Here is a 27110-nt window from a genome sequence, read left to right on the forward strand (position 1 = left end):
AGTAGTCTGTGACGGATATGACGCCGCTCGATCTCGTGTTGGTTTCAGTGTGCTTGTGGCGTTCGAGGCGTCCACATCTCTTGTTGTGTAATTCTTTAAGGGTTACCTTAGGATAGGCGGGGAGAGTGACTTGAGTGGAAAAGGGGAGTGTTAGTCGACTGTCAAAGGATCCTTTAACCCTACAAACATCGTTCACAAGTACGTGACTCCACTCAAGGTCATTCTCTGCCATTCTAGGGTCTTATTTTGGTTACAGTTTGATTTGTTAATTAAGTTGTCCTGACAAGTGTTGTGAATCATAACCTTTGTTCGACATTAGTTTTCTTATATTTGTAATCACCTTTTGAGTCCTATAACAATATATTTTTCAATATAAAACACTCATCCCATAATCATATGGGCAGATGGGTGAAGGTCTATTCTTAATAGGGTCTTAGACCGTACAGTTTTGGGAGTTCATTGAACTTGTGGGTGTAAACTACCGAACTCAAGTCTGGTGCGGTATCGAGGCATATCTCACAAAACGTACAAAGTCGGAACATTGTTTTTGCATACGGAACGTCACGTCAATACATCAATAAGGGCCGGCGGGGGCGGGCGCGGCGCGGACCGTAATTACAGGCGGCCGGTATCGGACCGAATACCCGTGCCAAACAAATTATTTAGTAATTTTAATCTTATTTGGACTTGCATCAGGGCTGACACTTCTAATAATAAGATTTTAAATATCTATTCTGCAAAAATATGGCTTCGGCCGTGACTAGTCCACCGAAAAAGACGTCCTTGTCAGCCTATAGACGTCCACTGCTGAAAAAAGGCCTTTTGCATGAACGTCCAAGCACAACGATCTCGAGCCGCCAGCATCCAGCGGCTCCGTGCAACCCGCTTGATATCCTCGGTCCACCTAGTGGGAGGTCGACCAACAGCACACGCTTTCCGGTGCGGCACAACACACACGCACCTTGCAATACAATACAAGCACCTTGGGACCCCATCGTTCGTCGGCTCTTCGAACTACGTGGCCTGCCCATTGCCACTTCAGCTTTGCGACTCTCTGAGCTATAGTCAATGACTTTGGTTCGTCTGCGGATCTCCTCATTCCTGATTCGATCACGCATAGAAACTCCAAGCATAGCTCGCTCCATCGCCCGCTGAGTGATTTTGAGCCTTCTAATAAGGCCCATAGTCAGCGACCAAGTACATTTTGTATGCATACAAAATGTATGATACCGATTCTGTTCTGATGCTTCACAACACGACACGTCAGACAAATATAATGCCGCCTTTAATTGTATTTTTTTCTGTCTTTCATCTCTTTTCTACTAAACTGAATCTGATGAAAATTGGATCTTGGCTACCTCGGAAAAAAATATACTTTGCGCGGGATTTGTAAAAATACAATTTCATGCGAACAGTCTCGGGCGTCCGAATTAAAAAAACATCTTTACAATTTTAGAGCCGAGTGGCAGTATAGGGGTAAAATGTAGCCTATGTTGCTTTCTCATAATGTAGCTTTCTATTGGTGAAAGAATTTTTCAAATCTGTCCAGTAGCTTTTGAGTATATTCGTTACTAACAGACGCCACGCTGTTTCGCCCGTGTAGTTACCGTTCCTGATATACGGGGATAAAATATAGCCTATAGCAGCCGGGGATAATTTAGCTTCCCAACAGTGAAAGAATTTTTAAAATCGGTTCAGTAGTTTCGGAGCTTATTCACTGCAAACAAACAAACAAATCTTTCCTCTTTAATATTATAATATTAGTATAGATATCGATGTGTGGCATCCTTAACTCTGTGTTAGTGCCTCAAAACCTCTTTTTGTACAATGTATTTGCGAAGTGCGTGTGAGGTTCGGTCCAGGAACGATAATGATGAATATGTTTTGTTACTGTGTAACTAATAATTATGTGTGCGATTTGAATTATTGGCGTATTAAGAAATTTAGGATCGTTTTATGAATTGATTTTAACGGTTTTTTTGCCTTATTATGATTGCGACGATGATAAAGTCGTATTCGGTTTTTTGGCTGCGCGTGTGAATTATTCCGAGTATTAATTAGTCTTAAGGTGCTGGATGGCGACTCCACACTAGGAAACGCAGTGTTGGTCGACCCCTCACCAGGTGGATTGACGACATCAAGCGAGTTGCAGGGATTCGCTGGATGCTGGTGGCTCAGGATCGTGATTTTTGGTAGTCCCTATAAAAGGCCTATGTCCTGCAGAGGACGTCCATCGGCTGATATGATGATGATGATGATTAATTTTGATTTTTTTTGGAGTTTACTCCTTAAGAATCGATTTTTAATATATATCCTCCGGTATAAAAAAAATATGGGCGGTAAAATTAGATGTACGAATGACAGAGTTACGTTTTTGTGCGCAACCTTTTATGCGCACCTTTCACCGTGCGGTGCCGCCAACAGCATGCACATGCGTCCAGGCGCGCTCCAGCGTAGCAGTGCTCATCGACCCCCCCATTTAGACGATTATTAAACCAGTAACAAGGAACCGCATACCGAAAAGTACGAGTAGCAGATGGCTCACCTGGTAGATTATTTGTTTCATCTATATCAACCTACTAGCTGACGCCGCCCGGTTTCACCCGCGTGGTTCCCGTTCCCATAGTAATATGGGGATAATATATAGCCTATAGACTACCTCGATAAATGGGCACTGAAAGAATTTTTCAAATCGGACCAGTAGTTCCTGAGATTAGCGCGTTCAATTAAACAGACAAACAAACTCTTCAGCTTTATAATATTAGTATATATTTCATTTTCATCATTATTAAACTATTTTAACGGCCACCCCACACTTCCTTAAAAGTGTTTTTTTTTTACATTATACATGCTTGGCTATAAGCATGCCTTATACTTAGTAGGTGATGCAAACTATGGTGGAATACGCTAGCCTAGAAGATGCCTCTTCACTATTGACTTCAAGACACCTATTTTGTAGGGAAAACGGAAGTTAGCAGCATTCCATAACTTAGCAGTGCGGATCAGGAACAAAGAGCTAAAACGCTTCGTGCCAGTTCAAAGGACATCAAGTACTATGGAACTTATTCCCATCGCGCTCTTCCAATACGGATTTGCAGGCTTAGGTTGATAATGATAAACGTTAAATTAACTTGTGTTTATGATAGTTAAATGGATCGATTTCTTAACGTAAACTTTTAAAAGAATATCATAATTTATACTTACTTAGTTACTTTATACTTATCTCAGATTTACTTACTTATCTTCAGAATCTGTACTGGAACCGCTCTCGAATTGCGAGACATATTATTGTCCTCAAATCTACTCGCCAATATTGAACCAAGTCATGAGTAGTTAGCCTCTCAAGTTTAAATAAAAAAGTACCACACCAGATACATGTATTGTTTCCAGCATTTGTTTTTATAGACTATCGGGATATACGATCAAATTTAAGGAATTATGGGATTAAAAGTAGTATATCTATTTTCTATTTCAGTATATAGGTAATGTATACCTATTAAAGGTGTCTATAGGCTTAGGTATTACATTTGCTTTCTGAATTCTTTTAGGTACTCTACTATCTATATCTACAGGAATAAGAGAGTAGGAACCGAGAGTGTAACTAACAATGAGTGAAATTGCTAAAAAATTTTAATAAAAAAAATTCAACCGACTTCCAACTCAAAAAATAACTTTAACTAAAAAGCAAAAAATAACATCCTACCTATGTGCTACCTTCTGATCAGTTTGAAGGCGGTGCCAAGCCAGTGATGTTTTAATTAAATACGTTTAAACTACAAAATTTCTGTGGTTATTCCAGAAACAGCTTTAATTAAAACACGACACTGGCTTGGCACCGCCTTCAAACTGATCAGAAGGTAGCACATAGGTAGGATGTTATTTTTTGCTTTTTAGTAAAAGTTATTTTTTGAGTTGGAAGTCGGTTGAATTTTTTTTATTAAAATTTTTATTTTTTATTTTTTAGTGTTAGCATACCCTCTGCGTCTGTACAGTCACAACCTATCTAAGTGGAAAGTTCTTATCAATACAAAATTATCAAGTCCAAACACAAGGTAGCTACTGTGAGCCGTCGAGGAGTTCTCTTCACTGTGCTTCGTCTTCATCATCAGACCCTTAATACAGTCACAATCCATCTAGGTGGAAAGTTCTCATTAATACAAATTTATCAAGTCCAAACATAAGGTAGCTACTGTGAACCGTCGAGGAGTTCTCTTCACTGTCCCTCGTCTTCATCACCAGACCCTTAATACAGTCACAATCCTTCTAGGTGGAAAGTTCTCATCAATACAAATTTATCAAGTCCAAACACAAGGTAGCTACTGTGAACCGTCGAGGAGTTCTCTTCACTGTCCCTCGTCTTCATCATCAGACCCTTAATACAGTCACAATCCATCTAGGTGGTAAGTTCTCATCAATACAAATTTATCAAGTCCAAACACAAGGTAGCTACTGTGAACCGTCGAGGAGTTCCCTTCACTTTCCCTCGTCTTCATCACCAGACCCTTAATACAGTCACAACCCATATAGGTGGAAAGTACTCATCAATACAAATTAATCAAGCCCAAACAAAAGGTGACTGCTGTAAATCCTTGATGAGTTCCATCGTCTGTGTTTCGGCTCCATCATCAGACCAACTCTAAACCTCCATAAAGTTGTAGTGGTTTAAAATACCTTATGGAAACACTAACAAACATACTAGCCGTCTCTACAACTTTCGAAAGTTCCCCTCAATTTCTCCAGGATGCCATCATCAGATCCTGACATGAAAAAAATGGGACCACCCTGGAAGTAAACCCTACAAAACAAAAAAAGAATTTTCTAAATCGGTCCATAATTGACGGAATTATCGCTGGACATACATAAAAAAAAAAAAAAACATACATACAGCCGAACGTAGAACCTCCTCCTTTTTGGAAGTCGGTTAAAAAACTGATATGGACCGAATACCTAGACCTACCAATTTTTGAAGTTTTCGTCTTTCTGTAATTTTGTAAGTGTGTTCATCATATTCCGAAATGGTCCAAGCTCCTTAAATAAAAAATTAAAAAAAAACTCTGAATATATCAGCCCAAAGAGTACTGAACTTAACAGCTTGCACAAACGGTTGGAGTGAATTTTGAGGAAGGTCAGTGAAAGGTCGTTAGCATTGATGAAAAAGGGAAAGGAAAGGGAAGAAGGAAAAAGTCCTGGCTACGAAACAAGGAGTGGACTGGCATAAAGACCGTCGGAGAATTTTTCCGCCTAGCCATGGACAAGTAGAAGTACCTATAGAAAGCTGCACGCCGACCTTCAGTAAACATTAAGAAGAATCATTGATGTAGGGTAGGTCTCCCGCCTGTCTATCCTACATCTAAGGTTGCTAGTATTAAATGAGAAAATGCAATACTTTAGAATATAATTTTTATTGCTTCTTATAAATTTTCTTACAAATAGGAAGAACATAGTTTCGCAGTGCGAGTGTATCTGAAACTAAACCTACGGATTGCATAACTAATTAATATTTCAGCTAAACTTTTAGTACAAATTAAATTAAAAACTATGAGATATTTTCAATTGAATGTTCTTACAATTTATACAGACAACGTATATCATATTAAAAACTAAAAAAATTGGAAATAAAACTTAGAGACTATATCTACAGATTTAATGGAAGAGCCATGTTTTCGAATAGTTCGACAATTGTTTTTGTTACTAAAATATACAGTAATAGTTACAAATAAATAATCTTTTACCATTTTACATAGGAAACGTTTAACTTATCTCGCAATATTTACGAGAATACGACGAAACAGATTCAACGAATATATTAGATACTCACATATATTAGATATTCCAAATATAGTGAAAAAAAATATATTTAGAACTTGTTCGTGATAATAAAAATATCTTTTAATTAATAAATTTATTGATTTTTCCCGAACAAAAGTTTTCGTGCTATATTTTCTTACAAAATTTTTAAATTCGTATAATTATTTGCTTAAACATAGTTTTTAATCTATCTGGCGAGGTTCAATATTACAATTTTCATATAAAAAAGATTAAACAAACGAAAAAATAAACAGGAATAAAAATACAAAGGATTTCACAAAACGTAAATATTCGTATTATGAGGATTTTCCAAATACCATTTTCCTTGATAGTGAAAATTATTTATTAGATAAGAGTAAGTAAATACAATTTTGTGTATTCGTTACTATTTATGTAATTAAAAAAAAAAAAACATGATCGGGCATTTCCGAAAACCATGTTACCCGTAAATTAATAACGAATCAAATTTAATGAAATTTTAAACATTGTGTAACTAATAATAAACAAATAAAATTAAACAACTGTTAAACACATCCCTCTCGTCCCATTCGATTAAATTAATGTCTTTCAAAATAATCACAAAATATATTTTTATCTGTTTTACATTTAAAATAGTGCTTAACGTGTACTATTTTCAGTCATTTTAATTTGTTTCCCCATTATAATTATAAACAAACACGATCAATTAATATTTCATAACAATCATCACTTTACATTAACAACTTTCCATAAGCACGTTAATTATATAAATATTTAACATTAAATCACTGATCTCAAAAATAACTCTTTGGGCTACATTTGAAAAGAGTACATAACGATCTTTACTGTTAATTGCTGTAGCAGGTTTGTCTGACGCCAGCAAGGATGACGCTGAATTCGTCGTCAGATCGCGCGTCAGCTGGCACAACCGGCGGGGGGACGTAGGGCCCGGGGGGTGGGGGGGCTGAGATGACTGACGCGTAAGGGGACGGGTACATCCTCTCTGAACAGTACTCCGGCGCAGGCGTTTGCTCGCTGCAGTACGGCGGCCGGTACTGCTGTTGCTGCTGCTGTTCGTATCTGTAATGCTCCATCGCTCCTTCTGAACCGTAATCTAAATATTTATCAAACTCTCTCGCATCCAAGTCCGACTCTGGAGATCCTGTACGAATCTCCGTCCGGGGATTCATTATATTTTGCTCTGCTTCTTGAGATTGGTTCGGAGGCTCCTCAGCGAAGTAATTGCCGCTCGTGTTATATTCCTCGTACTCGGTTTTCGGCTGCTCGGGATAGTGAGACACGTACGAGTCCTCCGTTTTGTACATCTGATGTTCGTATTGCTCGTACGGGTGGTACTGAATACTGTATTCTGTGGTGTGAGGTCCACTCGGTGCGGAAGACACCCTCGGTGCAGTCGAGCCTAGAGCTTGCTGGTCTTGGGATGTCGCAACCGGTGGAAAGAACGTTCCTGTAACTAGTGGAGACTGTTCTGCTAGCGTCCTCTGCGTGCACATTACGTACATTCCATTAGCCATGCCCATAGCGGCGACTGGAGCGGGAGAGTAAGAGCCGGGCGTGCGAAAAGATTTGTAAGTATAAGAATCCGACATGGAGGAAGCGTTTATCGCTCTTCGCCTCTCTTCGTATTGGAAGTTTTCTTTCTCGTTTTCCACTGGTGACGCATCTGGGGTCGGTAGGGGAGCTTCGGCGGGGGCGCTTCTCCTTCCTTGCGGTTCAGGGGACCTTGCGGGCGAAGACTCAGGGGTTTGCACGTGGCCGTTGAATTGGTTTGATTGGAAGGAGTCGGACGCGAGGGGCGACGTTCGATAGGGGGAGAAACCAGCTCCAGGGTTGTGTGAGAAGCGTGCATCGGGTGAGTCGGTAGCGGTGGCGTAAGGGGACCCCAACGTTGCTGAGGCGGAGGGCGGGGCGCTGGACGGGGTGGCGGGCTGGTTCGGCCTGCTCTTGTTCTGTTTCCGTCGTCTCGGCCGATACTTGTAGTTGGGATGCTCCGTCATGTGAATGACGCGCAGTCGCTCGGCTTCCTCCACGAACGGCCGGCGATCTTGAGGGGTCAACGAACGCCATTTTTTACCTGGAAAAATAGAAACGGATATTGAATCTACTGATTGGAATTCTTATTACGTAGTTGTTGGGAGGTCTCTTGTAGTCTTTGCACGTGTGCACTGTATATCAACCCTTACGACTATAAATATTATACAGTATTTTTATTGGATTTTTAACCATTAAGAACAACGAATTGAATTATTATAAAGACAAATAAGTTCGCAGGACATCCTTCTGTTATAATTAGATAGGTATCACACATTCTTTGAATTTTATGAATGCGAAATGGCCAGCAACTGTCACAAAGTCAGGCTAAATAATCACGATAGTGTTTTATCAAATAACTATAAAACACCTACCGTGAGTGTCTCATAAATAACCTTACACTCGGTCTCCAACAACGAGTGTACTGTGAAAAGATTTTAAGTTCTATTATTTGGACTTAAAGTATACTTTTGTTTGTGATTAAAAGTGTAAGGTTGGTGGAAGTATTATCGGGAGCTTGAACAATCTTTAAGGATATTTATCAATGAGACGCGACTTGCTACTGGCATATAATTTTAGAGACGCGCCGTGTCGATAATAGCCGATAGCTCGATAACTTGCTTAATGTTTACGATTAAGTGAACAGTGTTGGAATGTAAATGAATTACTATAAATACCCTTCGTTACGAGTATTATTGAAATACTTTGTTAACAAAATATTTATAAATGCGCTTTATATTTAGTTACTGTAAATAGAACAGTCCTACGACGTATGGAAACCTATTGGGAAAAAGTTCTCTTTATATCTTAAATAACATGTATCTATTTATATAATAGTACTAATTTTCCAGACTCGAGTTTTAAAGTATTTTTGCAATTCGTCAAAAATAGTCTTTTACTCGAAAATAGTAATATTATTTTCTAAGTCTGACAAAATTACAAATAGTGACTTTCGCATTTATAATACCTACTAGCGAACGCCCGCGACATCGTCCGCGTGCAATTTTGTTTTTCACAAATCCCTTGGGAACCATGGATTTTTCCGGGATAAAAAGTAGCTTATGTGTTAATCCAGAGTAAAATATATTCCCATTCCAAATTTCAGCCAAATCGATCAGTAGGTACAACAACAAAAGTTATGTATTTCATTAATATATACAAATTACAAAGTAATTATAAACAATTTTACGATTTCTCCGAGAATACACAAAAAAGCAGGCAGGCAGGTCGAACCTGTTTGACTGATGTCAAATGTCAAGCTGACAAATGACGGGAAAGGGCTTCCTGTAGTGCTGATCCATTAGCGTGCGCCGGATTATCGATGTTTCGGTTATCGATAATGGTTGAATATTAAAATGATTTATTGAATGGTTAATAATAGAGATCTGTATTACTTTTAGCAAACTATTGGTATTACCTTTTCTTTTTTAATTTTACTATCGAGTGCGTCTTACTGATTGTGTTTTTAATGTGTTGCATTAATTTTTTCTTATCTTGTATGTTTACTTTGCATTTGTTTTTATGCTTTTGGTGGAGTATCAAAGTCGTGAATTTTTTACGTAAAGTTAGTGTTTCTTCGATTGTAGAAGTAGAAATTTTGTAACACGAGTGACTAAAATTATTCTTTATACTTTTTAAAGCTTTACTCCCGAACTTTAGCGAGAAAAAAACAATAATCCTATAATTAACAAGTTAGCTCTACAATCTCACCTGGTGGTAAGTGATGATACAGTCGAAGATAGAAACAGCTTAACTTGTTATGAGGAGGATGAAAATCCACGCACCTTTCGGTTTCTACACGACATCATACCGGAACGCTAAATCGATAGGCGGTACGTCTTTGTCGGTAGGTTAAGCCAGACCTGGACCAATAAAGAAAATCTCAATCGGCTCATCCGTAAATTGAACCCAGGACCTCCGTTTTGTAAATCCACCGCGCATACCACTGCGCCACGGTTACCATTTACAACACCACAAACTTTACTCCTTTATAATATTAGTATAGATGAGTAGTGTGGTATGTATGATGGGACCACCAGTAGCGGTTGAAACCCGATGCGTCGTTATCAGTAATATTGAGTGTCGTTGATAAAGCGGACGCGTGCGCGTCGCAGCTAGCCGCGCCGACCATATTAATAGCCTGCCGCCGACACGCGGTGGACTGAAGCCTTTTTATTAATGTATTTTTTTAATAAATAAATATATTAGGACAATACACGGATAGGTAGTCTAGCTCTGTGATGGTGATAACAGGATGTAAAAATTTTCCAAATTTTAATAGATAATTTAGAAATTATAATATTCTAAACTCTCGACTCGAACTGAAAATCGAATCCAGAATCTCTCTGTTAGATCAAACACTATCAACTGCGCCAAAAAGGTCCTCAAAAAGGCTTGTAATTACAGGTTTAGTTGAGCTTTATATACCTAACAACGGTTCGGTTTCATTTAATGTCCACAATTCATGTCAAGATAAGCTCAAATTATAAGGCCACTGAAACCGGAGCACTATTGTTATGTTGGTAATTTAAGCTTTATAGATAGAATTACTAAACTTACAGTGGAATTCATAGACGATCTAGGGGCAACCCCAGGGGATCATTCACTGAGTGTCAAATTCTGAAACAAATAGAGGTTAAATTCGACACTCAGCGACTGAATGATCCCTTGGGGGTGATCTAACAACGTCTATGAAATCTACTGTTATGTAACTATAGGTACATACAGTATCTGATATTGGCGTTATTTCATTAATTCTAAAAAGTTAAAGTATAGACGACGGATATTAAATTAAGGGAAAATACGGAATTCCATCGCACATATCTATACTTCTATACTAATATTATAAAGCTGAAGAGTTTGTTTGTTTGTTTGTTTGATTGAACGCGCTAATCTCAGGAACTACTGGTCCGATTTTAAAAATTCTTTCAGTGTTAGGTAGCCCATTTTTCAAGGAAGGCTATAGGCTATATATTATCCCCGTATTCCTACGGGAACGGGAACCACGCGGGTGAAACCGCGCGGCGTCAGCTAGTCTATTATAACGTATTCTAAAGAATTGACAAAAAGCTTTTAAAGACATTATGGTATATAAAGCCAAATTTACTGAATGGACATTAGGATGTTTTGTAACTTAGAATTGTAGAGTTTCTTCTTCATAGTTATATTATAATGGTTTGGTACAATAACGGTGGATTAAACTACGTTAATTGACTTTGAACTAAGGTAGTCAAAAATAGAAATAATATACATATAGAGACCCACCACGCTGTTGAATAATAAATTGGCGTTTTATAGAGATGCTATAATATCTTCAGGATAAATGACTGCTTATATATCACTATTGTGATTACTATTGACACAGACGATTCCGAAAAATCATACCTTTTTGATATTTCGTGGAATACTACAAAAAATGGACTGATACAGTTTCGTAATAAATGACGTCATTAGGTGGGTCAAGATTCCAAATTTAAAATAGTTTTTGGTTTCCGTAAACGACAGAAATCCGTCAATGTGACATCTTTGTCATACAGTTTTTGTTCAGTTTTGTGGATTTCTTGATGTTTCCTCTTGATAAAATCTACTTTTTTTAGTGGTACATGTTGTATGGGCATTGAAGCAGTTTATTGTCGCTGAATTATGCATGGAATATATTTTCACTGCCTCGTTGGTTTATTGATCAACTTTTATGCAACAGTTTAGGGTTTGAGTCCTGGCTCAGGGAAATAAAAGCTTATTAGGGTTTCAAGAAAGTCTCAGAAAGAGCTTTGAGATAGGAGATCGGTGGAGTTGGTTCAGAGAGCACGAGCATGCTGCTTTTTATCGTGTAAAAAATCTATACTAATATATGCTTAATATTATGAAGTGGTAAAGTTTAGTTCGTAGGAGGTAGGTAATCTCTGGTTCTACTAAACTGATTTTGAAAAATTCTATTGCCATTAGAAAGCCACGTTTATTATGAGTGTCATAGGCTATATGTTATCCCCATATTCTAACGGGAACGGGAACTACGCGGCCGAAACTGCGGGGCGTCGTCTAGTAAGACTTTATGGATGGGGGAATAGAAAATAAAGAATGCATCTATGTTTGTGCATGATGAGCCACGCTTTAAGTTTTAAAACAGTTGAATCTAAACTATTAAATAATCGAAACTGATGTTATAAACAAATACGATTTGATCTTTTGTTAGTTTAGTAGAGTAGTCAAAAACTAGCCGATCGATTTTGAAACTTTTTCACCATGAGCAAGCTTAGGCACATAGGACATTTTCGCCAAGTTTAGGCTATATCCTGTATTCACAAGGCAACAGGATCTATGCGGGTGTAATCGCAGCGCATATGCTATAGTAAATAAGACATAGGATGGTGTGCCTAAGTGGTCGCGGTATCAGACAGTTTTAATTAAGGTGATATGTAAGCCGTGATAGCTCAGTGGATATGACCTCTGCCTCCGATTGCTGAGGGTGTGGGTTCGAATTCGGTTAGGGGCATGCACCTCCAACTTTTCAGTTGTGTGCATTTAAAAAAATTAAATATCACGTGTCTCAAACGGTGAAGGACCTGCATACCAGAGAATTTTCTTAATTCTCTGCATGTGTGAAGTCTGCAAATCCACATTGGGCCAGCGTGGTGGACTATTAACCTAACCCTTCTCATTCTGAGAGGAGGATATATCCAGATTGAGAGTCTCATTATATTTTCATAAGAATCGGTTTAGTAATTTTGTGTTAAAATCAAAATAACTGAAATACTTCTAAAACTGAAGTCTTTATAGTCGGTTCCATTTTTATTATGTTACAATAATGAATACATTTTCAAGCAAGTGGAAAAATACATAATAATAATACTAAAACAGAAGTCAAAAAGGAGGCACTGCGTTATAATGATAGCCCTAATGACTCCGATCAATCAGTCGTGTTATAAAGCATGGTGGTCCGGTCATATCATTAATTAGATTATGTCATTACACGCATAAAGTTTTGATCGTTCTACAAGAGGATTTATTTATACGAGTACAGGTATTTGTCCGCGACTTTGTCCGTCTGGAATTCTATTTTTTCGGGTTTTTAAATAAAATCTCCAGTAATTCAATAAGCTTATTTAGTACTCTGAACTTCAAAGTTAGTTAATAACTATTAGTAAATATCGCTTGAGAATCCTTTTGAGATTTCGGAGATTAGAGTCAAAAGACAAATAGATTGGAATAAAAAGTAGTGTTAATTACGCAATTGTCTTTTCCGGTAATATGAGTATGTATGATCACTAATAGGTAGTCACTTTGAAAACGTACTTGGTAGGGTAACTAAGCACACGAGACAAGATGAAATCTTACGATGTCGTTTTGAATGTTAGTTCGGAAGTTTATTGGATGTTTGTTACTCTTTAACGCCGCAACTACTAAAGTGGTTTGGCTGACATTTAGAATGGAAATAGATTTTACTCTTTATTAACACATTGGGTACTTTTTATTCCGGAAAGATCCATTCCATGGTTCGCGAGGGATTTTTGAAAAACTAAATTCCACGCGGACTAAATCGCGGGCATCTGCTAGTACTAAATAAACCGGAGCTGAGAAACGAACTCAGTTATAATAAAAGGCATTTACAACTGCAAGGTAGGTCCGAAGTTTCTTCTGCAAGGGAAAATATTTTTAAGAAACTACAAACATTTACTACAGAAACATTTTAGGACCTTAATAAAACTCAAGTCTCTTTTAAAAGCAGACAAAAAAGGCATTAAAATGTAGTTAACCGGGAACATTCTTCAAACTAAATATCAAAAATCGAACGGTGGTGTCACAAAGCGCCGCTAGATGGCAGTTTCGATTTTTTGCCGCAACGGATGTCCAACAGCACGCGCTGCATTCTAAATTCGAAATTTCTGCCATTCCACTCTATCTGGAACGGTGTATATAGCCGTCTCTCTCTAGCAACATTTTTTTGCATTTCGATTCAGAGTGCGTGGTCATTTTTGTCGTTTTTTACGGCTGCTTTTCTTTTAGTATTGCGGTGGCAGTTGGCTTTGTTTTATTTGCGCTTATATAAAACGTTCGCAATAAACTATCCCGGCTCGGGTTATTAATCTATGGTTACTTTGAATATACGTTGTCGGTTGTACATATTTAAACCTGTTTTAAACGTAATGATGTTTTTAACGAGTTTTAAATTCGTCTAGTTAGTCGGAAGTAGATATAAATAATAAAACTATATTATAACCAAAGATTTTATACTATTAGATATATCACTAGCACGTCGATACTGAAGCGAACAAAGGTGGCTGATTGGCTTCATTTCATTTAGTCGCACAGTAAGCAACGAAAGTTATTTAAAAACAAATAATACCTAAATATTGTCTACAATGTCGAATTGTGTTTAGGACGTGTAAAAATATAAATAAATATATAATGTAAGTAAACACAAAATTGTGCATGTGTGCGCTGTGTGGAGTAGCAAAATTGAGATCAATTTTTGCGGTGATTTTGTAGGCACGTAACATATCTAATAGTATAAAATATCGTTGATTATAGCAATATATTGCATTTATTTTTCATCTTATAGGTAAAGTACTGGCTAAATATTTTTGCTTAATTATTCTATTTATGTTAAAAGGATAATATTGTGATCTATTTTTTAATTTTTATTTAATTTGCTTCTCGAATGAAACCATACACCAATACACATTGGAGTTGTTAAAAGATACTTCAATAAATGCCTTAAATGACTAATTATATATTTTAAAACAAAGTGTTTGCCGCGTTTGTCTGTGTGGCTGTTCGCGATAAACTTGAAAACTACTGAACGGATTTGCTTGTAGTTTTCGTCAATAGGTAGAGTGAAGGTTCATGAGGAAGGTTTAGGTATTTATTTTGTCTAGATTCTCCTTCAATCAGAAACATGGCGATATTTGTTGAAAGTGAAGGAGTTATAATCGAAAACGTTGCCTTATTCCTTCAAGATTCAAAGCAATACATGATGGGATATTACTCTTTTATAGATCTACAAAAAAGTCTCCGATTGATTGATGTATCTATATTTCAAGGAAAGCTAACTATACCCATTCTTTAATCTAAAAAGACGTGGTCTTAAATGAGTACAATGAAAGTTTATACAAAGTTCATTTATTTTGTACAAATAAATATAAATAAAAAATATCTATACAAAGAACTTAGTGGTCTGTCTACTAGTAAGTTGATAATTCAAAGGGATATAATATGAAACGTCAAGATTTATATTCAAATTCTCTTTTCCTTCACCATAAATTAGAAGACGCCAGTTTCTTTACACGCACTTAGACATCTCTGCGAACACTAAAATAATATTAGAAGTGCCACATCACCTCCCAGTAGTGCCAACATTTTAAGCGCACATTCTATACCATAAACGACTCATTCTTTGTTTTTTATCTGTGAATTCTCCGAAGTGGTCAGCGAAATAAAATTGCCGAGCTGCCGAAATCCATAAAGAAAGGCTTATTCGGCGTCTTGTGTTGGCGGAAACGAAAATGCAGCTTTTGGATTGTGGTGCAAGTTGTAAGCGACACACTTATTTAGCATTGTTTATTTTTTGTATAGATTTTTTTGTATTTAACATCTTTAACAATAGATAGTAAAGTCATGAGTTCGGTTTTAGTCTAGAAAGCTTTTTTCGATACATTTTTAGTTTACGGTGAGGACAAACCCGCCCTCGAAAAGGACTTTAATTATCTATCCTGCATTTGAGCTTTCTCTAATATTGTTTATGTACAGGTACCATCAAATATATCCATCATATTTTTGGTAGCGAGAGAATCTGGTAGCTTTGGTAGCGAGTGCATCTAAAAAAGAGTTCAGTCTCGAATCGAAACTAAAATATTTGTATGCGTAAGTATTATAAACAGGTGCGGTCTAATAGGCGTATACTGTTGAAGTTATCTATACTAATATAATAATATAAAGCTGAAGAGAAAACAAAACAAACAAACAATGTTTGTTTGTTTTGATTGAACGCGCCAATCTCAGGAACTACTGGTCCGATTTGAAAAATTCTTTCAGTGTTAGATAGCCCATTTATCGACGAAGGCTATAGGCTATATATTATCCCCATATTCTTACGGGAACGGGAACTACGCGGGTAAAACCGCGCGGTGCCAGCTAGTTGTTATATAAACGTGAATAAACGAAACTAGTGTAAAACTAAAATATAACAATCAGATTCAAATAAAATTCCAATCAAGAACGTGGTCATACTGTATACTAATGGGGTCAAATTTTCATTTAACTTTCGTAATTTGAAGCATTTTAAATGGACATATTTTAAAGTTATTTTAACAAATACTTAACAGTACCGAATACTAATCTCCTCTACCTTGCACCATTGGCTAAGGTACATATCTTCGACGAGTAATAAACTTTACTAGCACTGTAAATTCTATGCCCCCAGCTTGCATTGTGACTATAACTAGTCAAGCTAACACTGCACCGCCCTAGGCGTACAGACAGACTGTAATCTTGTATGTACAATTTATTTTATGTACTAAATACGAGGAGCAAAAGAATGAACGCGCACACTAAATTATGTATTGTACCTACGCCGTGATTGCATTATTTTTTCGTTTTGTTAGAAAGCTTGTAGGCTTTTGTTTAATGTAATACGTACAATTTTACTTATATAAGTAGATATATTTTACTTATATCAATTTTACTTATATTGGTAGATAGATGTATCAAGTATTCCTTACTGTGCTTTATCGATATTTATTTCACCTAATTTGACTGCATTTCTCCGTTACTGGTCGTGCCCATTTATCATATACATATCTCTCTCTAACACTACAAACTTGGGTATATTTGTCTCTGTTCTACGCGTTAGGATTCGACGCGCGTACGCCGGTGAGCCCGCGCGTGCCCTAACCGTCTTTGATTTTTTTTTCTATCACAAGAAAAGCAGTAAAACGCAGTGATCGTCAAAAGCTAGTAGTTTAGGGTAATTTCCGTTTGTTTTTAACAGAGCATCGCCTTGGAACGAATTAATGAATACCAAATCGGGCAGTAAGCATAAGCAGTGTGCAGTTTCAAAAGAACGAACGATAAGAATTTAAGTATTCGATATCATTTACAATCTTGAATTTCAAGATTTCAAATTAAAAATCACAAATAATCCTTAGTTCAACGTTGAATATGGTGTTTTTTTATGTTAAAATGAGCAGATTAGTTTACTTTTTGTTATCTTACTTTAGTCGTCTTGCGATGGATTCACATGCTCTCCGAGGCACGGGGATGTACCAACTGAGTGTTGTTAACGTCTCTAGGTATATTCTGATTAATAAATTTAGTTTATGATTATATATATTCTTATGATTATATCACTTATGATTATGTTTAGTTCCCGCAGGCCTCCTTTTTCCAATGGGAGTAAGAAATATCACATATATTACGTAAATCTATGAGACAGCCTTACCATGAAGAGGAGATCAATCTAGTTTTAAAGAATTAATCAATATAGACTTCGGAATGTATTCCAAACTCTATAGCAGGGTGAATGGGAAAAGAAGACACGAAACGATTTGTACGAGTTACGATAGGACAGTGTTACGTCGTGTGGTCTGTTTGAAGTGTTCTATTGTAGTAAAGACGTAAAGGCGCGCGCACACTCATTAGCCGGGCGGATATTCGCGCCGCGTGGCGCGGTCACGTCGCCAGCACGCGCCGCCGCGCGTCTCCATTGTCGTGAGGCACGGCTCTTTGACTGACCGTCAATAGCTTCACGATTAAAGCGCCGGACACAACACAAGAGGTCAAAGTTTCGATTTTCACCCATATTGACGTGCCCACTCCTAAAGTAGTGTTTACAACTATGTAATTGAATTGAAAGAGGAATTTTTACAAAATGACAGACAGACAGACATGTAAGCACTTGACGTAACACAGTCAATTTTGAATCGCAGACAAACACTTCAATTTAATTATTATGCATTAATATGTTAAGATGTCAGAGTTAAAACTTAGCTTCTATTCTACAATAATAATGAATAAAATTATTTATTATAGTAAAAGAAAGATAACTAAAAAGTACAAATAATAAAAGTGTAGCTTCGTCTGTAAATTGTAACCGTGTCCAGAGAAGCAAGTACAGAAACAAATACAAAATATAATATCAACATAATTTAACACTACAAAAATCTAAAAACAAAAGAAGAAACTGGGCACAACATTTAAGGTGAGAAATAGCGTATTTTGTACGTATTTTTTTTAACATAATATATCCGCTATATGGAGAGGAGAGAGGAGGTACTTACTGTATTGGACCGTTAAATTAGGCTGATAATGTTAATGATGAACCATAATATAATTAGGCTTTCCTTTAAATCATGATTTAAAAATATTATACAAAAACAGGTCACCACAGCAGATGTCAACCAAAGCGCTAGTGGAAATGCTCTTAAAAATACCATGTAACTACTAGGTCAATGGGGGAAAAAAGACGTTTGCAAAAACAATGGAAACGCGCAATATTCGCATTGAGGCTCGCCTCGTGTTAAGTTATTATTGTTATCCGCTGTCCATATGTTCTAGTGTTCAATGTAAGCTAGATATTATACTCTTGAGTAAGTTGTAGACAATCTTCTTTAAAATATTCAATAAATTAACATTAAAATGAACATTGACAGATTGACTAAAATACTGAATCTTATTAGAAGTTCATCAGATATGCAGTGGGTCATTAAAAAATTTCATCCCCTATTTTTTTTTAAATATTTTATTGTAATTAAAAGTAGCCTATATCATTGTCACATCTATTTAAAGTTAAGTCTTGGTATAAGACTTACTAGATTTTTAACCGACTTCTAAAAAGGAGGAGGTTCTACGTTCGGCTGTATGTATGTTTTTTTTTAAATATAATTCATAGAAATCATAGTTTAATAGAAAAACTGAAAGGTTTTCTCATTTATAATATCCTAGCCGACGCCCGCGGTTTCATCCGCGTAGTTCCCGTTCCCCTCAAGAAAACTGGGATAAAATATAACCTATGAAGCATATACTCACAAATAACATGGTAATAGTGGTAAAAGAAATTTCAAAATCGGTTCTGTAGCTCGCGAGATTACCCTCTACATCACCACAAACTTTACCTCTTTACAATATTACTATAGACTAACTGTGTATTCATTCCCACTTGTTTATTACTTACTAGCGGATTTCCGGGACTTTACGTGGAATTCAGTTTTTGACAAATCCCGCGGGAACCATTGACTTTTCCGGGATGAAAAGTAGCGTATTTGTTAATCTAGAGTAAAATCTATTTCCTTTCCAAATTTCAGCCAATTCGCTTCAGTAGCTGCAGCGCAAAGGAGGAACAAACATACACACTTACACACAAACTTTCGCATTTATAATATTAGTGTGACGTTTTCCGTTTTAAATCAATAAAAAATGTTTTGTCGGCCTCCGTTTTGTAAATCTACCGCGCATACCAGCGCGGTAGATTTACAAAACGGAGGTCCTGGGTTCGATCCCCGGCTGGGCAGATTGAGATTTTTTTAATTTGTCCAGGTCAGGCTGGTGGGAGGCTTCGGCCGTGGCTAGTTACCACCCTACCGGCAAAGACGTACCGCCAAGCGATTTAGCGTTCCGGTACGATGCCGTGTAGAAACCGAAAGGGGTGTGTGTGGATTTTCATCCTCGTCCTAACAAGTTAGCCCGCTTCCATCTTAGACTGCATCATCACTTACCATCAGGTGAGATTGTAGTCAAGGGCTAACTTGTAAAGAATAAAAAAAAAAAAAAAAGATGTAGTAAAACATTTGGTTCAGCGGACATCTCAAGGGCTTGTACAAGCGGGGCGTAGGGCTGACACTGCCCGCATTCTAATGCAGCGCTTTGTCTACGCCGCGCTTCGGGGAACGGGCGACAGGCGAATATTGATCTAGCACTTCGCTGGACCTACTTCGCAATTTCTGCAGGTGTTCAACTAGATTTTTACTCCATGGATTGTTATTCTATATACATTGGCAGTGCTTGTCAGGAAATTGTGCGAAATTTTGTAGGTTTTTAGATAGATAGATATATTTTATTTGCACACCACAATGACACAAACAGGAGAAATAAAAACATATTAAAAAGAGATACGTAACATTGAAAATTTAAAAAAAAACCCGAAGTTCATGAAATTATTAATTACGCTCTCGATCAAGTCATGAATATTCTTCTTTCACTGCGGGGGTTGCGGTTGGGGTTAATTTGTTTTAGCAGTAGTTTAGTTCTAGAGAGCTAAAGTGCCGTGATAGCACACACTTATGCCACCGATTCTGGAGCGTGTAGGTTCGAATACTGTCCGGTCACGCACCTCCAACTTTTGAGTTATGTTCATTTTAAGAAATTAAATACCATGTATATCAAATGGTGAAGGAAACACATTGGGAGGAGACCTACATACCTAATAACTTTCTTAATTACATGCGTATGTAAGGTCTACCAATCGGCATTGGGTCAGCGTTGTAGACTATTTGGCCTAATCCCTCTGATTCATAGCGGAGACTCGAGCTCAGTAGTGAGCTGATATGGGTTATTAATGATTATGAGAGCTTCTAGAGAGCTCTTCCAGGCAAGAACAACTGTCACGCTTATTTCAACGCAGATCGTTATTCGTTAAGAGTTCTGTCTTTTAAAAAGATTTCAACGAGTGCACGGCTGCTTTTTTTCAACAACTTTCATAATTTTATTCAGTTTACTTGATTAAAAAAAAACAAAAATATATTTAAAATACAAAGATTTGGATGAATTCTACGACGCCTAAGTCTGCAGATATAATTTTATATTTCCTTTTATTTTATCTTTATAATATTATTAGGTGGTTAATTTAGTTAGGTAAAATATTATTTAGTTAGGTTTTAGTTGGTGTACATTTTGAAATAAAATACAAAGATTATTTTAAAATTAAAATAGATTCCTTGAATCCAGAGATAGTAGTAGCTTAAGCTCAGCTTTAAAAAACAATAGTTTTTACATGTTTCTTTTACTTGCAGCTCAAAAAATGGTAAATCCAAAAATTGGAAACATTTAGCTTGTTATTCTTCGTGATACCTAATTATAAATAATAACATTAAGTAGAATAATAATGCTAAAGCAGCACGATAAAGGGGCAAAGTTCAGGGCTCATATTTAATTCAATAGTGCTTACCATCTCAATAACACCACGATGTTCTAACGTGAAATTTGTGATCACGATTTATAAAATCTGTAGCACTGTAAATATATTTTAGTTTCTTTTTCTATAAATACTTACCTACTACTGTTATTTGCTATTTTTTCCTAGGGCTAGAAATCAGCTAGAAATCATTTTTTTTAGGTAAAAATTTCCACGTTCGATTTCTATGAAACAGACCCGTTACTTTTTAAGCTAAGTTTAGTTTATTAAAATCACATAAAATTACGAGTAGTTTCATTTATTGGCTTCTATAAATATAGGTTTTTTTTTATTAACTATTTGATATAACTTAAAGTAATCGTTAACAAATAAATTGTATTGTACAGTTTATTCGAATATTGAATGATATATTCGTTTTATATAAAAATATATTTTATTTCCTTTTATAATTATGTGTCGTTGATCGATATTGTAAGTACAGGTTGTTAAAATATTGAGTGAATTATTGATTTTATATATAAGAAATGCTAAAAAGATAAATAACCATGTATCTAAATATCTATCTTAAAATACACACAATTAAAAGCTACAAGTTTAACTATTCACCTCGAATTAAATTTGTTAAAAGTTATTATTATTATAAGGACAAAATTTCCAATGGCAACGCAGTCACAGATGTTCCCATACTAAAACAAATGTCAATGGCCCCGAAAATTCTACAATTCCAAACAAAATTACAGGGCAATCGCTCGTCCACCAAATGACAGCCTGTGACAGCAAATGACATAATTGTCAAAACGTTCACTTCAATGACTGTCGCACGTGACAGCAACACTCGACAGAGACAACCATGAGAATTAATGAACGACAGAAAGGGATAGACAATGGCGTGGCGGTGTCAATTATAGGCGGGAAAACAGAATTAGAGACCACGAACGCGCCGGTTTCAAATTTGGAACCGTTTCGTTCTAAAATCGATAAATCGATCAATTTTGTATCAATTGCGTGTGGTCGATTTTCTAAGAAATAATTGAATATCAACATTAAGTTCCGATAATATACAATTACGTTGATTACTATCTGTGAACTTATGAATGAAAGTTCGCCTCATTCATGTCACAGATATGCAAAATATGGTCGCAATATTTTTTAATAAAGACCATTCAGTGGGGACATTATTATTAAACGCAAGGTTCATGATTTTATGAGCATATTTTATGTGTTGCAAGAAAAATCTGCAATATATTTGACATCGCGCGCCGGTCCTTTCGACGCCTGTCGTGCATAAAATCCGTGATCATTTCTCCTAATTATACATGTGAGGACGGAGGCTTTTTAATGGTTTTACTATAGACGACTGCTAAACGGACAGGACCCGATTAGTAGTCTTCTATAGGAACGGTAACTAATGCAAAAAGAATCTCATTATCTTAATATATAAATGCGAAAGGTCATTCATCACGAAATCTCCAAAACCGCTTGACGTACAAAGCTGAAATTTGGCAGGGAGATAGTTTATAGTTAGTAGGTATCCACTAAGAACGGAGTTTGCGATTAAAGAGGTCTAAGAGTGGACGAAGTCGCAGGCGTCCGCTAGTCTTATATTACTTTAAGTTTTTAAATATTCTTATAGTACTTCTTATTTTTTTTATCTTATTTTTTTTTGTAAATTGCTGCTGCTGTAAGTACTGGCTCCAAATATCACAGGTACAGTGTGCAGCATTGCAATGAATTAATCTTTACTCAATTATTATCCTAATGAAGTTTTTTAATAATTCTGATTTTGTACTACCCGCTACTACACGTGGTTAGATATTAATCACGTGATAAAACGTCACGTATAATTTTCTTGAAAAAAAAAATAGAAAATTGATATAATGTAAGCATATCAATAACTTTTTAGGACTATGAAGGTCGTAAGGTAATCGTGAACCGACAAAACATCGTATACTATAAAAACGCAAAGCAATGTGGGTGTTCGAAATATGAAATTACGTTTATTCGCGAATGTGAAACTTTTTTTAATTCAAATTGTTGTGATTAAAGCTATTATGAGCGTGTTTATAAAAGAGTTTTCAAGTGGTTTTTCTTTTAAAAAATTGAACGTTATTTATTGCGTTAACTGGACAATATTTATGGCAGGTAAAAAGCGCAAAGCAGATGTCACACGTTTTTAGTCGGGTCGTGAAAGCGGCGTAATTTTATTTATCGTTTTTTGATGAGCCGGTTTATTCACGGTAAATTCGATGTTGATTTTTAACTTGAACATTTCTCGGTGGAAATGCAAACCATTGCAATGGATTCCTATTTTACTGTATAAATATAAGCATTGTTGTAATAGGCCTTTACAAACAAAGAAATTATCTTTTATTTCTTTATGTATATATGAATGTTTTTAATTCATAAAATTACTGATTTGTAAAACATTAATATATTCATACTAATATAATCACAACAATCACCCGAGCAACACTGATCACGACCGAAGTTATCGGCGTCCACAAGTACAATGAAAAAAGAATTGTTAGATAAATATGTTAGAAAAAAATTAAAGTCATATAGATATTGTTAATAAATGTGAGTAGTTTGCTTGAATGAGAATCTCAAATCTCGTTTATTATTAAATAAAAATAAACGTAGAGCTGGTATCATTGTTTATTTACCTAAATAATTAAAATACGAAGTTAAATAAAATACTTCTAACGTGCGTTGGGACTGACACACCCTTTTATCGCTTCAATAACTACATTGTAGGTAGTATAAAAATTATGCTCAATACAATGAAATAGTATATAATTCGATTATAATTAATTCAATGAACCGCAATTACAAGAATCTATTATCTACAAAAACATGTGACGCGGAAGCCGCTGCGAATGTAGAAAAAAAACACAATTATGACACTTTAATGATTTCTGCTTTCGTCATGAATATGGAGGTGTATGGGAAACGGCGGGTCAACTTTCTTTGCGACTCTTTACTGTGGTACTTTTACAGCTTGTCTTCATCATTTCTTAGATTTCACTTCTTTAGGAGTAGTTTTAAAAAACACGTAGTTCCTATAGTCAATATTCTCATTTCCCTTCAATTAGCTGAAAAGATTGAGTGAGGAGTGGATATCTAATCTCCACTCTCCTCTCGGTAGTCCTGGCCCTTAATCATCAAACAACCGATGGACGTTGGGATCCCCAGATGTTAGAATGATAGGATTCTACTGAAAGTGCAATATTGCTCCCCAATAGTGTTTTTGAATCAAACTGGACCAACGGAATCAAGGGCCTCCTAGGACAATCAAGGACTTCCAAGATCAACAGTTTCGAACTCAACTTTTGATCTTTGAAGTTCTTACAGAAGTCTGTCTACCACCCCAAGGCAAAAACAAATCGCATCTGCAACTCATCGTCCATTGAACACTGCAGACCACTGCAATCGTTCACTATGTAAACGATTGCGTTACACGGAGTGGTAAAAATGAATTGATCGATCGATTAAATTATTTATTACGATTGTGTTTTTCCACGGAAAATTTCCATATTACGTAAGTACATTTGTATCTATTAGATGTTTCGGTTTTAAGCATTTGCATTTGAATTGTTAATTAATCAGGTTTTTATAATATCTATTAAATTTAATCAGAAAAGAGGATATTGGCTGAAAAACCAAAGTCATCAACAGAGAATACGAGTTTCGAGACTGAAGTGGATATGTGCCTAGTCAATATCCACTTCAGTCTCGAAACTCGTATTCTCTGTTGAAAAGCCGATGGAGAATGGGGTCCCAAGGTGAAAAAATGGTGACCCACAGGAATGCGCAGTCTGCACTAGGTGGATCGATGGCATCAGGCGGATTAAGGAAAGTCGCTAGATGTTGGCGTTCCGAGACCGTGGCGTTTGGAAGTCCTGGCCGGTAATGGTGATAACGAATCATTTTAATAAACATCGTGGACTGTACTTAATGAGCTCGTTACTTAAATTATGCTCCTAAACAACGATATTTTATACTAGAGATCACTAGCGCATCAAAACTGAGGCGGATAAATGTGCATAAATGTATTAATTTCATAAGTCGCATATTAAACATCGAAAGTTATTTAAACACATAATACCTAAATGTTGTCTACAATGTCGAATTGTGTGTTTAGGATGTGTAAAAACTATATAAGTATACATAAATATATAATGTAAGTAAACACAAAATTGTGCATGTGTGCGCTCAGTGGAGTAGCTAAATTCGGATCACAGTTAGTGGTGATTCTGTAGGCACGTAACATATCTATAATACAAAATAATCATTGCTTCTATATTATACATTTTGTTTTTCATTCGCAAATTGGACACGAAGTTTATAAGAATCATCCGAACATTAACGCCATACGTACGTAGCTAACAGCTAGAAAAGTATTATTTTTCGTAAGAGGCGAGCGCGGCGACCCGTGACGTCGCTTCCTGTTGGGTGCTATGACCCCAAAGAAATGTACAGCTCAGAACTTCGCTTTTATGCTTTTTATTTGACAGGAAATTACTCGATTTTCGGACAGCCATTTTACGCACCACTGCCATCGATTTTTAATCGATACAATTAGAATGTATCGGATCGTGTATCCTGTTGGTGACCAAGGCAGGTACAACTCTACATTGATGTGATTAGCGAGCTCGTCTATTCCACACAAATGAATTCCATTATAATAAAAATTGCCTTGCGCTAGATCCGTTAGTCTACATGAATTTTAATCATGTATAACATGAACATACATTTTATTTTATTCTTTACAAGTTAGCCATGGACCACAATCTCATCTGATTGGTAAGTGTAAGTGATGATGCAATTTAAGATGGAAGCAGGCTAACTTGTTAGGAGTAGGATGGAAATCCATAACCCTTTCGGTTTCTATACAACATCGTAATCGTACCGGAACGCTAAATCGCTTGGCGGTACGCCAGCCGGAGCCTCCCACCAGCCACACCTGGACCAATTAAGAAAATGTCAATCAACCCAACCGGGTATCGAACCCAGGATCTCTGTAATATAAATCCAACCGCATACTGCGCCATGGAGACCGTGGAACGCGCGGGGTGTCGGCTATTTAAAATACAATTGTATAGTTAAATAGCCGACACCCCGTGGTTTCACCCGCGTAGTACCCGTTCCGTGAGAATACGGGGAATAATAATATATCTATCTATGCCTAATAGATAGATATATTATTATTCCCCGTATTCTCACTTACAAATAACACGATCTTCTAATAGTACAAAATTTTCAATATCGGTTCTACAGGTCCAGATATTACCCCCCAATATTCTATATCAATAATTAAACATTACCACAAACTTTAACTCTTTATAGAAATCACTGAATAATAATAGTCATCATTAACAATCTTTAATTTCTTTAATATTCGGTTCACTGTTGAGCACGCGTCTCCTCTCAGAATGAGGTATTCATGAAAACTATTTTTATTAAATAAAAATTGTCTAAGGTGATAACTCACAAAATTGCAAATTATTATCCATCTACAATTCTAACGGAAGGAGCGTGGAAGCAGAATTACGTGTAAGTATGTACGAAACCTTCGATAATTTGGCATTAACATTCAGAACAGCCGGCAACTTTTCACGTGAACTCTCTTATTTGCATGTAAAGAGCTACAATAATTCATTATTTTATCCATTCGATGGTAACAGGAGAATATATTTTGATAATCGGAATTATTTGAATTACTTTGTAAGAAAAAAATGTTGAACCTTGAAGTTATGGGAAATTCTCCCGAGCACCCTATATAACAACATTTTATTTTTTAAATGAACAAATGATTCATTTAAAACATTTTTTTCGCATGGATGCTTTCGATTCTATAATAACTATAATTATAGCAGTAATTTTAAACATCGATAGTGCAATATGCATGAAAGGCAGTTCCCATGACCATAACTGTATGCCGTGATTGAGTTTCATATTTCTTTTTTAGCATTAATTAGTTGAGTTCGCTGATCTTTGACCGCGCTTTTTATACTGGAGAGATTGCGGCTTTAACTGAGAATTAAAAAGGATTAATGTACGCTTACTATTTGGGTTATTTTGCTGTGCAAAATCCCACAAGATTTTACTGTATTTGGTTTATGTATGCTATCAGTTTTGGTTGAATTTG

At 36.3% G+C, this 27110-nt stretch overlaps 2 protein-coding genes across 2 annotated transcripts in view; one reads left to right on the plus strand and one right to left on the minus strand.

Annotated features, from left to right (window-relative positions):
* Nucleotides 1-5383: 5383 nt before the first annotated feature.
* LOC112053975 (putative transcription factor SOX-15) overlaps nucleotides 5384-27110 on the minus strand; it is a 143135-nt gene continuing 121408 nt past the window's right edge. Inside the window, exon 4 of the mRNA XM_024093610.2 lies at nucleotides 5384-7882. Coding sequence (XP_023949378.2) covers nucleotides 6636-7882 — 1247 coding nt within the window. The 3' untranslated portion in view covers nucleotides 5384-6635. The remainder of the gene's footprint in view (nucleotides 7883-27110) is intronic.
* LOC112051542 (transmembrane protein 14C) overlaps nucleotides 22920-27110 on the plus strand; it is a 149558-nt gene continuing 145367 nt past the window's right edge. The window contains exon 1 of the mRNA XM_052888568.1: nucleotides 22920-22931. The gene's annotated coding sequence lies outside the window, so the exon portion shown is untranslated. The remainder of the gene's footprint in view (nucleotides 22932-27110) is intronic.

Source organism: Bicyclus anynana, chromosome 2 (assembly GCF_947172395.1).
Source record: "Bicyclus anynana chromosome 2, ilBicAnyn1.1, whole genome shotgun sequence".
Lineage (NCBI taxonomy): Eukaryota > Metazoa > Arthropoda > Insecta > Lepidoptera > Nymphalidae > Bicyclus > Bicyclus anynana.